Here is a 12,724-nt window from a genome sequence, read left to right on the forward strand (position 1 = left end):
TGACTCAGCCACCCAGGCGCCCCTATGACAGTTTAAATAATCAAAACCGTATTAGTTTGCTAGGGCTCTCATAACAAAATACCAAAGATTGAGGGGCTAAAACAATTGAAATTTATTTCCTCACAGTTCTGGAGACTTGAAGTCCAAGATCAAGGTGTCATCAGGGGCTGGTTTCCTCTGAGGGCTGAGGGAAGAATGTGTTCCAGGCCTCTCTCTCTCTGGTTTGTAGGTGGCCATCCTCTCGCTGTCCCTATGTGCACAAGTGGCCCTGGCATCCCTCCCTGTGTCCTTATTACTTTTTGTAAGAACACCAGATTGGATTAGGGCTCACCCTAAGGGCCTCATTTTAACTTCGTTCCTTTTGTAAAGGCCCTGTCTTCAAATGTAGCCACATTCTAAGGTTTGGGGGTGGTTAGGGCTACAACATACAAATTTTAGGGGGACACAGTTCAGCCTGTGACAGTACTACATCCATACTGCACTGTATACACACACACACACACACACACACGTGTACACACACACAATTTTTACAAATAGACACACATCATTGAGTTCGTGATGCAAATGGAAAACACTTGATATTTTATTAAGTTACAGAATCATAGATTCTGTAGAAGAAAATCTCACCACATCCCTTTGAGTCCTTTCCTTTGTTTTCAGAGAGGATGGATGTCTAAGCCATTTCGGGCAGCTTTCAGGCGAATGCAACGGACCGAGGCAGTGTAATGCAGACCCACGTAAAAGTATCTGCCTCCTATGAACATGTTGATGTCACTGTCAGCTTTCCTTTCTTGCAGAGGACTGCCTTTACTGTGAGATTATCTCTTTGTCACTTGGAAGGTGCTTAAAATGACTTTTTGCTTATGGGATGATAATTATTAATAATAGTCGTTTTCAAAAAATGTCCTTATTTGGCAAAATAAAAATATTGGCAGTCCTGCCTTGCAGATCCATAAATTCTAGCTGGTCTCCAGAAAACATTCCGCAGAGACTGGAGCCTGTTTTAGAAGATTATGGTGTTTCCTCTTTGTGACTTTAAATGCAATCCACTAGAAGGCTCTGGAAGCTTGGGAATAGTAACTTGTAATGGACTTCTGCTGAAATGAGGTTGGCTAATGACAGGGACAACAGAAGGTGAAGCTGGTCAAAAGGAGAGCTTGTGAAGCAATCAGTGTGTCTCCAGGACTGGTGGAGGTAAGGGGACCTGAGCCAGGGCTGCACCAGTATTTTCCCCACTGCCCACGGCTCTCTCTGGTATGCAGGAGGAAGATTCCTCACATCCTGGATAGAATATTCCTTTTACGTGGAAAGGACTCACCACAAGGGCTCTGGAGAAGAACAAAGCTGAATCCTTGAAAGCTGGCCATAGCAGAAGGACCCACACCAGGAGGGATGCCTGGATGTCCCCCGGGGTGGTCTTTTGCTTCAGGAGCTCTCAGTTACACTTTCCCCAAGGACATTGGTTGGGAAGTGCTGATTTTTATTATTTTCTTATTAGAAAAATTTTTTAGAACTTTTAAAAGTTTTGGCAAAATATGTATAACATAAAATTCACATTGTTGTGCAACCATCACCACTATCTGCCTCCGGAACGTTTTCATCATCCCAAACTGAAACTCTGTATCCACTAAATGATAACTTCCCATTCCTGCTTCTCCCAGACCTCAGCAACCACCATTCTACTTTCCGCCTCTGTGAATTGAGTACTCTAGGTTCCTCGAGTAAAGGGAATCCTGCAGTATTTGTCCTCATGTGTCTGGCTTATTTCATTAGCATAATGTCTTCAAGGCTCATCCATGTTGTCGCATATGTCAGAATTTCTTTTTAAGGCTGAATAATACCCATTGCATGGATATACTGTGTCTTGTTTATTCATTCAACTGCCAGTCTGCATTTGTACTGCCCCCGCTTATAGTTGCTGTGAATAATGCTGTTGAGGACACTGGTGTACAAATAGCTGTTGGAGTCTCTGCTTTTGACTCTTTGGGGTATAATTCCAGAGCTGAAATTGAGGGATTATAAAGTATTCCATGTTTAAATTTTTGAGGAGCTAGCAGCGGCACCATTTTACCTTTCCGTCAGCAACGCACAAGTGTTCCCGTTTCTCTCTATCCTTGCTAACACTGGTTATTTTCTGGTTTTGTTTCTGTTTTTGTTTTATAACAGCTATCCTAATGGGTGTGAAGCGAAAACTCATTGTGAAATGCTGCCTTGTGATAGTTGGTGTTTTGATTTGACTCTAGTACTTTTAAACATACTTTTTCTGGGAGCACCTGGGTGGCTCAGTCGGTTAAGTGTCAGACTCTTGGTTTTGGCTCACATCACGATCTCATGGTTAGTGAGTTCGAGCCCCGCTTTGGGCTCCATGCTGACAGTACAGAGCCTGCTTGGGACTCTCTCTGTCTCTCTCTCTCTCCGCCCCTCCCCTGCTCTTGCTCTCTCTCTCTCTCTCTCTCTCTCTCTCAAAAATAAATAAACTTAAAAAAAAAACACAAATAACAAATAAAAAACATACTTTTTCTGAAGGCTTAGGAATAGAGCAAAAATAGTATTGGGGACCCAGAAAACCTTAACTATAACAGAGTGGTCAACTTGGGATTCCACTGTTTTGTTCAATATGCCTAGAATTTCTTGAAGTCCAGACCAAGGAAAGTGAAGTCCAGAAAGAGGTAGGAGTTAAACGTATGGCATTTCTGTGGTGGGGACCCAAGCCCACCATGGGAGTGGCCTCATTTGTGGCTACAGTAGGACGTCCGTGTTGGGATATAGAACAAATAGCACGGCATCCTGGCACTTGTGTAGTGGGGTAGAGTAGAGCCCTGTTTTATTATGTTACATAACTCCTTTGCTCTATTCCACAGTATCAGTTAATCTTTGGGTCTTAAAGTTTGTTTCCCAGACCACGTAAAGCATGTTCTCTGGTCTGCTTGGCCATTTTATTCCTTATTGTAATTCACCGAATTGATGCCATGGTTATAAATCATTCTCCTCCACTTGGTTAGTGTGTCCCAGTTTATTACCTTTCTCAGCCCTGGAGGATTGTGAAAACCTAGCTTCCTAAATCTTCAGAGCTGGGGCTGAAGCCCGGTTGCTGGGAGCAGTGTGCCTGCCGCCCCCACACCTACCTCAGAGCTATGACTCGTCTCTTCTCTGGAAATCCTCTCCAGATGGAGGCTTCATGGCTTCTCTCTGGAGTGTGTTTTCCCCTGTGTGGGTATGTTTCTCTTCTCGATGTCCTCTGTTAGGATGGGAGAACTCTGCTCTCAAGTTCAGGGTTGACTAAGAGAATGAAAGATAATTTGGGGGCGTCTCCACCGTAGGAGAAACTAATTCAACAAGTATTGCATTTCTGCTATGAGCGAGGCCTTGTGTGGGTTGCTGGAAATTCAACAGTGAGCAAAGCGGAGGAGGCCCTGCCCTGTTGGTGCTTATGGAAAAGAGACAAGAGGGAAGAGGAGGGCACTGGGGGACTGGTCCATGCAGTCCTATCTTAGTCTGTGCTGTGGTGCAATGCAAAGATCTATTACCATCTCCAAAGATTCTCCAAAGGGCTCGGGGATAGTCATTGTGTCCTGGTACCCAGTAGTCATGCAGTAAGCATTTGCTGGATTGAACTAGGGAGACTGACAGAGTCAGGAAATGCTAACTTTAAAAATTACTTTCTAGTCTATTTACTACTATGTGGCTTCCCAGAGCATTAAGGGGAGGAGGTGGATTTAGGAATCCAAACCACTGTCCTCTCTGAGGCACCAGCTGGTGGAAAAGGGATGCCCACTTGTTAATGAAGCATCTCTCCATTTCAGGTGTTGGCTGAAGTTTATCTGCACAAAATCTTAAGTCCTGTTTCTGGTTTTGGAAGTTGTTCTTCTATTGGCATTGATTCTGATTTTAAGACCGAGGTAGACCCCAGGCGTGAGAAACCTGCTCCATGTTTTGCTCCTGGAAACAAGTTACTGCTGTGCAGCAGAGACATGGGGATAGACAGGAAGAAGATGCACCCAGAATTTCTCTGCCAGCTGTCAGTCACCACATTTTTGAGGTCTGATGGGTAGCTGAGTACTTTCTAGGAAATACCCAAGAACTGCATAAAACTTGATAATGTAGAGAAATTTGGGAATATATCCATTTCAGAAGGAAAGAGGTGTGTGCATGTGCGCGCGCGCGCGCGCGTGTGTGTGTGTGTGTGTGTGTGTGTGTGTGTGTGTGATATCTCTAGGCTGAACTGAGTGGCTAGATTCAGACTTCAAAAGTAAGATGCACACTCAAGTCAAAAGATAGTAGGAAGAGAATACTTCAAGGTCCCAGAAGCAAGATCTCTTTAATTGGAAGAAATAAAAATCCACAGCATGTGAAAGAAGTTGCTTACTTAAAATGGATTCACAGAAAAGAAATCTGCAAACTTGAGATTTAAAGTGATGAGTACAAGTAGAAGGTAGTGGGTCACACAGAATATATAAAAAGGAAAAGTAAACTGGAGAACAAGACCATGTCTGCATTTTTTTAAAGCACTGTCCTGGGAGGACACTACAGAGACTCTGATTTTGGAAGTTAGGGCATAATTTCTTGCTGGGATATGTTGCTTTTAGAAGTGCTTTAGGAATACCCAGGGACTCTGGTCTATCATGAGCCTGACTCATAACTTTGTAGACTCTCATCTGATCTCTGTGTGGTCCTACCCACTCAGGTGTGGGCAAGGTGGGTGCACCATTAGTCTTGACCTGGGGGCCTAGTCACATCTCTGTGCAATAAGGGAATTCAGCTTCTAAAGCTGTGATTCGGAAGTTCCGACCTTAGGCTCCCCAGCCACCAGAATTGGCCTACCCAGGCTTTACCTTTGGTTTCTCAAATGCCTTTGCTTGGAGAGAGAAGGGGTGATGGGTGAAGAGAGTGACTTCTCTGTGTTTCGCTGGGGACGGTTGTTCCTAGGAATAGAAGGAAGAAAGAGATAAGAACACATAACTAATTAGAAATTTATGGCCCAGACCTGAATGGAGATTGGCATCCTGGGTGACATGCCCACTACTGGAGTTTGGGGGTTGACGGGAAAGAAGATAGTGTGGCTGCAGTTGGGAATTTTGATCTCAGATCTGAATGGGTTGTTAGGTCTTCCTCCACACATGCTGGTTACTGTGGGGCTTTGGATCTGTGACATTGGCCAGCAGCTTCTTGGAGTGACTTTCTGGCCATGCTGTCAGGTGTGTGTGTGTGTGTGTGTGTGTGTGTGTGTGTGTGTCTGTGTGTGTGTGTGTGTGTGTGTGCGTGCACATGCACGCTCATTTTTTAGGGTTTATAAGCATCTTTTGGATCTTTCCTTAATGTTCCAGTCCTGTGGCTGAGTTGGTGGTCACTTGGAAAACACATCTGTTGATGTTTACACCTTAATATGGAAATCAAGGTCCAACTTCAAGGAAACAGCCCCCATGGGCATGTGAACCCATCATGGCCCTGCAAAGGTATCGATGAAGAGCCTTTATTCACTCCATGGAAAGGTCCACGTCCACATGCATCTTCCCAATTTGAAAGAGGTGGAGAGAATTGCTTGACCTGTCTTTACGAAGGACAGAGTGTGCCCAGGAGTGGTGTGCAAAGCTGGGTTGGAGGAGGAAAGATGAGATAATTGGAAGAAGGGATGAAAGTGTTGGGAATGTGTATGGGAGAAGGGGTGATGTTGACACGGCCGTGAGGGTGTCTGACGCCTGCTAATCATTCTGTCTGTGTTTGGGTTTGAGATATTTCTCCCTCCTCCAATGCTATGAATTGGCCTAAACTACCACGTGTGCACCTGGAAAAGGTAACTTCCTTTTCAGGTGTGGCTTTGAGGTGCCCTCACAATTCGTCACGGTTGCTGTTATTGGCAGGAGTGCTTTCAGCTGCTCAAAAGAGCAATGGGTCTCCCTGCTGCCCCAGGAAGCTCACTTAGGATTCATTTCCTCTCAAGAAGTTGTTTCTGGTGATGCTAATATTATGAAGAAATCTGACATTCAGGGAATTTGGGGAGGGGGTTGTCAGGAGCAGCAGAGGCACCGAAGGCAGCTGTGTTTGCTGTGTTCCCGAGACAGCAGCTGCCTGCTTGTCAGCTCCCCTGTGAGCTCGCCGCGGTGCTGTCTCCCACTCGGGGTGTTAGGGCCCAGACACCGGGTTCCTCACCATGTGAAAATATCAGACTCTGGAGGCTGACATGCTGGCATTTCCCAAATGGGGAAACGGTGCCAGCTCGTGTTTCTGCAAAGCTCAGATAAGCAACCCCAGGCTTTGAAAATGGACATTATACAAAATACTGCCAGACTGCAGTCTTCTGTTTCGTTCATGTCCTTGGGGGTTTGGTGGCCCAGGCTGATTAATTTGGGATGTGGATGAAAAATGTTGCCTTCTGAGCTTTTTTAAGGGTGCTTGGTGACTGCTTGAGAGGAGAGGCCAGAGACACGGTCCTCCAAATCTAACTGTGGGGTTTAAGAACCAAGATGAAATAGCTCATGAAAACAGAAGCCTCACCCCTGCCCCCTTTTATCTAAAGCCTAAAATGGTGGATGCTCTGGGAGAGGTTGTCCGGCTTGTCTTTCTGCTTCCCTGGAGAACCTCTGATAGGCTGGCTCTGCTTTTCATTCCTTCTTGTCTCCAGGTGTCTTTCAGCGCTCTACTCCTCTCTTAAAGGACGGCCTTTCCTCTTTCAGGATCTTTGCACATGTGACTTTCATTACGCTTTGGTCTCTATCCATCCCTAAATGGTTCTTTTAGATGAACAGGAATAGTGTAAGGGAGAGAAAAGAAGGAATGGGAAAACACTTTCTCTGTGGTGGGTAAGGGCTTGAGATTTCTAGATATCTGCCTTTTTGTACAGATATAGCCTGTTTGCTAGTTCCTGGCCAGCCCTGTGAGGGTGGTGGTAATTCTTCTTTCTGACTTGAGAGAGTAGCAGGGAGACCTGCTGGGCCTGTGGGCCTGGGTAGCCACAGATGGGGGTCACTGCTGTGCAGGTGGGGACAGCAGCTGACACAGAGGATGGAAAACACTCACTTTTATTTCCTTCATTGTTTTATGTACTTTTGCTATTTTTCTGTTATCCATTTTGACACTAGATGAAGCCTACTGCCTTTCTTTGCTCTGCTTAATACATTGGCTATAATGCCTGATTTCCAATAAAAATGAGATGATTAAACCAGACTTCATACTATTTTGCTTAAAAAATTGGAGAGGTTGTTACCATATTTTTGACTTGATGGACTAGCGTGAATCCCATGATGTCCCTATTTCTCATTAAAACTTTTAAAGCAGGGGCGCCTGGGTGGCGCAGTCGGTTAAGCGTCTGACTTCAGCCAGGTCACGATCTCGCGGTCCGTGAGTTCAAGCCCCGCGTCGGGCTCTGGGCTGATGGCTCAGAGCCTGGAGCCTGTTTCCGATTCTGTGTCTCCCTCTCTCTCTGCCCCTCCCCCGTTCATGTTCTGTCTCTCTCTGTCCCAAAATAAATAAACGTTGAAAAAAAAATTAAAAAAAAAAAACTTTTAAAGCATCTAAATGAATGCCTTTTGAGTTATTTTTATTATAATTGTGTTCATTTGCATAGGGCACACAGATCAATGAACCACATAGTGAATTGGATAAGAATTGGCTGACAGGGGAGTTGGTGATGCTTGAAGAAGAAGTCTAGCTTTTCTATCTCAGACTTGCACTTCTTAGCTTATAATAATAGTGCCGGCTGCTATGTATTGATCTTAACTGGGTCCTGGCTACCCATACTTCATGCAACATCACATGTAATCTGATGAAGTTTTGGGCGGATGGGGGTTCATGGGGTCTGGAGCTGATGACCAAGAAAGAATTCTTGAAGACGTCTTTGTTGCAAAAATGTGACTTTATTAAAGCATGGGGACAGGACCCATGGACAGGAAGAGCTGTACTGGGGTCCTGTTGGGTAACACATTATATACCCTCAGGTTGGGAGAGGGTCAGGGATAGAGTAAGTCTCTAAGGAATTTTTGGAAGCAAGGTTTCCAGGACATTGAAGGGCTAGCGGTTGCTAAGGAAACACCATTTATTACCATTTAATGAAACCTCAGTCCTGAGACCCTTCAGATGTAGATGGGGGGTGGTGCATAAGCTTGGGTTATGTTTGCCAGCATATATCTTGGGAGCAGTTGAGATAAAGGAAGCTGGCTTACAGGATCCTGGAGTTTGGGATGTTAAACTAAGGTTCTCTTTTACCCCTGGCAAAGTGTCATCCTTGAGGCACCTGAGCTCCTCGAGGGTGGTCACTCTGCCAGTCTCCAGGGTTTATCAATGGACTGTAGGCAGTAAGGGAATTTAATTTTTCATTTGCCTTAGTTTCCCATATTACCATGGTAAGCACTTATACCCCTTTCCTTTGTTCTTGGGTAGCCAGGAGTGTCCAAGGAATATCACACGTATTCTACCTGGGGTGTGTGTGGGGGGGGGGGGTGGGGGGAATGTTACCCTGTGCTTTTCTCCTCCGTCTGCCTCATGCTCCCTCATCATAATCTTTACAGCAACTGCATGCAGTAGGTACTGTTATCATCATCATATTCCTGATGGGAAAATTGAAGCTTAGATCTTTTTTTCCCCCATTGCTATAAAGGAGGGTTAGAAAACTTTTTCTATAAAATAGCAGAAAGTAAATATTTTAGGCTTTTTGGGCCATGCTATGTCTGTTGCCACTACTCAGCTCTGCTGTTGTAATGCTAGAGAAACCATTAAAAAAATATAAAACCCAACAAGGATGGCTGCTGTGTTCCAGTAAAACTTTATTTAGGGACTCTGATATTTGAATTTGAATTTTCTTACATCACAAAATATTATTTGAAAATTATTTTCAACCATTAAAAAATATAAAAACATTCTTCAGTTGGAGGCTGTACAAAAACAGTTGGTGGGCCAGATTTGCTGACTCCAGTGTAGATGAGAGTTTGCAGGGAGGGAAGGAGGAATGAGTTAGGATGGGCTGGTAGGAAGCACATTCTTTTTTTTTTTTTTTTTTTAATTATTTTTTTCAATGTTTATTTATTTTGGGGACAGAGAGAGGCAGAGCATGAACGGGGGAGGAGCAGCGAGAGAGGGAGAGAGGAAGACACAGAATCGGAAACAGGCTCCAGGCTCTGAGCCATCAGCCCAGAGCCTGACGCGGGGCTCGAACTCACGGACCGCGAGATCGTGACCTGGCTGAAGTCGGACGCTTAACCGACTGCGCCACCCAGGCGCCCCTATTCTTACCAGATGGAATAGCACGTGTGCAGGGACAGAGAGCATGAAGTCTTTGAGGAACTGCAGGAAATACAAGCGCAGTTTGGTAGGGTATGAGGCAAGATAAGAGGACACCAAGACCCAAGTCATGACCTTGTAGGAACTTTCAAGGATTTGGGGCTTTGTCCTTAGAGCAATGGGAAGCCATTAAAAGTATTAAGCAAAGGAGTGACAGGGGCAATTTGTTTTTTTACAAAGATTACTGGCTGATAAGTGAAGAGTAGATCACAAAGGGTCAGTAAGAGTAGAAGCAGAAAAACCAGTTAGGCAGCTCAAGAAGGGAACCAGGTGGGTGATGATGGTGTCTTCTTGACTGTAGCCAGAACCATTTCCGGGCAACATATGGATTGGTGGTGGAGCAGATATGAAGACCCAGGTCTCCCAGCTTCAAATCTAGTGTCATTTCCTGCATGGTGTGAAATTCTCCACATTATTTTTTTTTTTATTTTTTTTTAAATGTTTGTTTATTTTTGAGAAAGACAGAGACAGAATGCAAGTGGGTTAGGGGCAGAGAGAGAGGGGGACACAGAATCCGAAGCAGGGTCCAGGCTCTGAGCTGTCAGCACAGAGCCTGACGTGGGGCTGGAACTCACAAGCTGTGAGATCATGACCTGAGCTGAAGTTGGACCCTCAACCGACTGAGCCATCCGGGAGCCCCTCTCTACATTCTGAAATGGACATGATGTTTATCCGATCTACCATTTATCTCTGAACCCTACGACTGAAGAGCTGCTCTCTCACACAATTCTTTTCCTCTGGAAGAAGTACTCATAAGTGAGGATAGTGTTTCTTATGTTTGAGTTGCTAATTTTCATTTCCTGAGGAAATTTATTGAGAGAAGTAATCTCTTGTTCAAACGATACAAAGACCAAAGATAATACTGTGGTAATGGTTTTATGTTATTTTTGTGCTGGTGCTAGAAAGGTTACTGAATACTTACTTAAAGGTCAGCTTTTCTTAAAATTTGTGTAGCTTTCTTTCCCAAATGAGAAATGGTACATTCTCATCTGCCTTTGAAAGAATGATTTGTTTGACTGGGCACTCAGTTCTGATACTGGCATGTATCTCTGGATCAGAGCACACCATCCTTTGAACAATATGATGCTGAGGGGTGAGAGTCTATTTCTATGGGGTCCAGGACCGGGGAATGAGGAAGAAAGGAAAAGGGAAAGATGAGACTCATGCCTTGGGGCAGAGGGGTGGTGGTGATTTTGCCTCAGCTTCTCTGGGGGTTGTGTCCTAGAGGCAGCAGTGGGTGATATTGACCCAAGGTGGGTAGGAGAAGGGGAACATCAGAAAGATCTTGGGGGTGAGACCCTGTGGTTATAACTTCTCAGTGAATCTTAGTTTTGGCTGATCTTTCATTCAAATTTTCCCTTATATTACTGCTATTTGTCACTTTGTATTATTTCTTCAATATAAAGCAAGGTCTGTGGGATCTGGGTCTGTATCTCAAGCATCTCCTCCCATCCCATAATGAGTACTGTCTTGTACACAGTAGGTGCTCAGTATTGAATGCCGGCTCTGTTGACTTGTCAACTTTGGCATCCATGCTGCACAGTGCAACTTATTGTCTCAGTGAAGTCAGAGTTTTTAAATCTAAAATCATCACAAAGACACTCAGGACATCCTGAGGACAGGACAAATTTCAGGAGTAAGCAGTAGGCAAGATTCGGGCTTCCACTGAGGATCTTTTCCCATTATGGGACTTTTGGTTGACCACTTCTCTTTTCTCCCCTCCCCCATCCCCAATTTCATTAGACAGCAGTTGCTTGTCTTTATTTTTGCATAGCAGGTGCTCAGTATATGTATACTGTGCTAGTTCACTTCTGGTACTGATTTTATTTATTCTCTGTAGGTTCTTTATGTACTCATGTAGGTGTAGGTAGGTGATGGGGCTGAAGTTGTAAGCTTGGAGACTTTGGTTTACTGTCTCCTTCCTTCTCTTCCTTCTTTTATCAGTTATTGAAAGGGGCGCCTGGGTGGCTCAGTCGTTTGAGCGGCCGACTTCGGCTCAGGTCATGATCTCGCGGTCCGTGAGTTCGAGCCCCTTGTCGGGCTCTGTGCTGACAGCTCAGAGCCTGGAGCCTGTTTCAGATTCTGTGTCTCCCTCTCACAGACCCTCCCCCGTTCATGCTCTGTCTCTCTCTGTCTCAAAAATAAATAAACATTAAAAAAAATTATCAGTTATTGAAAGTTGGTTGTGTGCCAGGCATTGAGTTAAGTTCTGGGAGACAACAGAAGACATGGTGTCTGATTTCAAATACATTCCAATCTAGTAGAGATAAAAGGAAACAATGGCTATTTGGTATGAAGTATAGGCAGCCAGTAAGGACCTCTCCCTGACCTCATGGATGGGACCTCCCTGAGGCCTTACCCTTCTGAACTTTTGAATGTAGGTCAAGAGCAATGAGAGTAACTGTGCAGTTGAGGATGAATTAACAGGTTCTACACTTGCCTTTCTCCATTTTTGCAGGGTAGAGATGTCTGCCCAGAGGTTAATTTCTAACAGAACATCCCAGCAATCTGCATCTAATTCTGATTACACCTGGGAATATGAATATTATGAGATTGGACCAGTTTCCTTTGAAGGACTGAAGGCTCATAAATGTAAGTCTTATATAATTCCCCATTGTAAACATAATGTATTTGTCTTAACTTGTGAAATTCCCAGTGATGAATTTTCCTGAACATTCTTTTTACACAACTCTGTTCCCCCAAACCCCAGAAAGCACCCCTTTCCAAACAGCCTGGTTGCTCAGAGATGGTATTACATGAGGGACAAAGAACTTGAAAGATTCCCTTAATGGAGGAACATGAATCAGTGTCATTCTCAAACTGAGATTCTATTCTATTCTATTTTATTTTATATTTTATTTTATTTTTATTTTATTTTATTTTATTTTATTTTATTTATTGTTTAATTTACATCCAAGTTAGTTAGCATATGGTGCAACAATAATTTCAGGAGTAGATTCCTTAATGCCCCTTATGCATTTAGACCATCCCCCCCCACTCCCGAAACCCCTCCAGCAACCCTGTTTGTTCTCTATATTTAAGAGCCTTTTATGTTTTGTCCCCCTCCCTGTGTTTATATTCTTTTTGCTTCCCTTCCTTTATGTTCCTCTGTTTTGTCTTAAAGTCCTTATATGAGTGAAGTCATGTGATATTTGTCTTTCTCTAACTGACTAATTTCACTTAGCATAATACCCTCTAGTTCCATCCATGTAGTTGCAAATGGCAAGATTTCATTCTTTTTGATTGCCTAATAATACTCCAGTGTGTGTGTGTGTGTGTGTGTGTGTGTGTGTGTGTGTGTGTGTATCACATCTTTATGCATTCATCCTTTGATGGACATTTGGCCTCTTTCCATACTTTGGCTATTGTGGTAGTGCTGCTATAAACATTGGGGTGCAAGTGCCCCTTTGAAACAGCATACCTGTATCCCCTGGATAAAAATCTAGTAGTG

General features: G+C 44.1%; 1 protein-coding gene across 2 annotated transcripts in view; it reads left to right on the forward strand.

The window, feature by feature from the left end:
* Nucleotides 1–12,724, forward strand: part of MRAP2 (melanocortin 2 receptor accessory protein 2) — a 54,779-nt gene that overhangs the window by 11,675 nt on the left and 30,380 nt on the right. The window contains exon 2 of one of the 2 annotated variants that reach the window (XM_045498929.1): nucleotides 11,732–11,865. In XM_045498929.1, the coding sequence (XP_045354885.1) occupies nucleotides 11,739–11,865 (127 nt within the window). In that variant the 5' untranslated portion in view covers nucleotides 11,732–11,738. Of the gene's footprint in view, nucleotides 1–11,731; nucleotides 11,866–12,724 lie in introns of those variants that run through there. The other variant, XM_045498930.1, reaches the window with a different exon arrangement.

The sequence above is a fragment of the Leopardus geoffroyi genome, chromosome B2 (genome assembly GCF_018350155.1).
Source record: "Leopardus geoffroyi isolate Oge1 chromosome B2, O.geoffroyi_Oge1_pat1.0, whole genome shotgun sequence".
In the NCBI taxonomy this organism is placed as follows: domain Eukaryota; kingdom Metazoa; phylum Chordata; class Mammalia; order Carnivora; family Felidae; genus Leopardus; species Leopardus geoffroyi.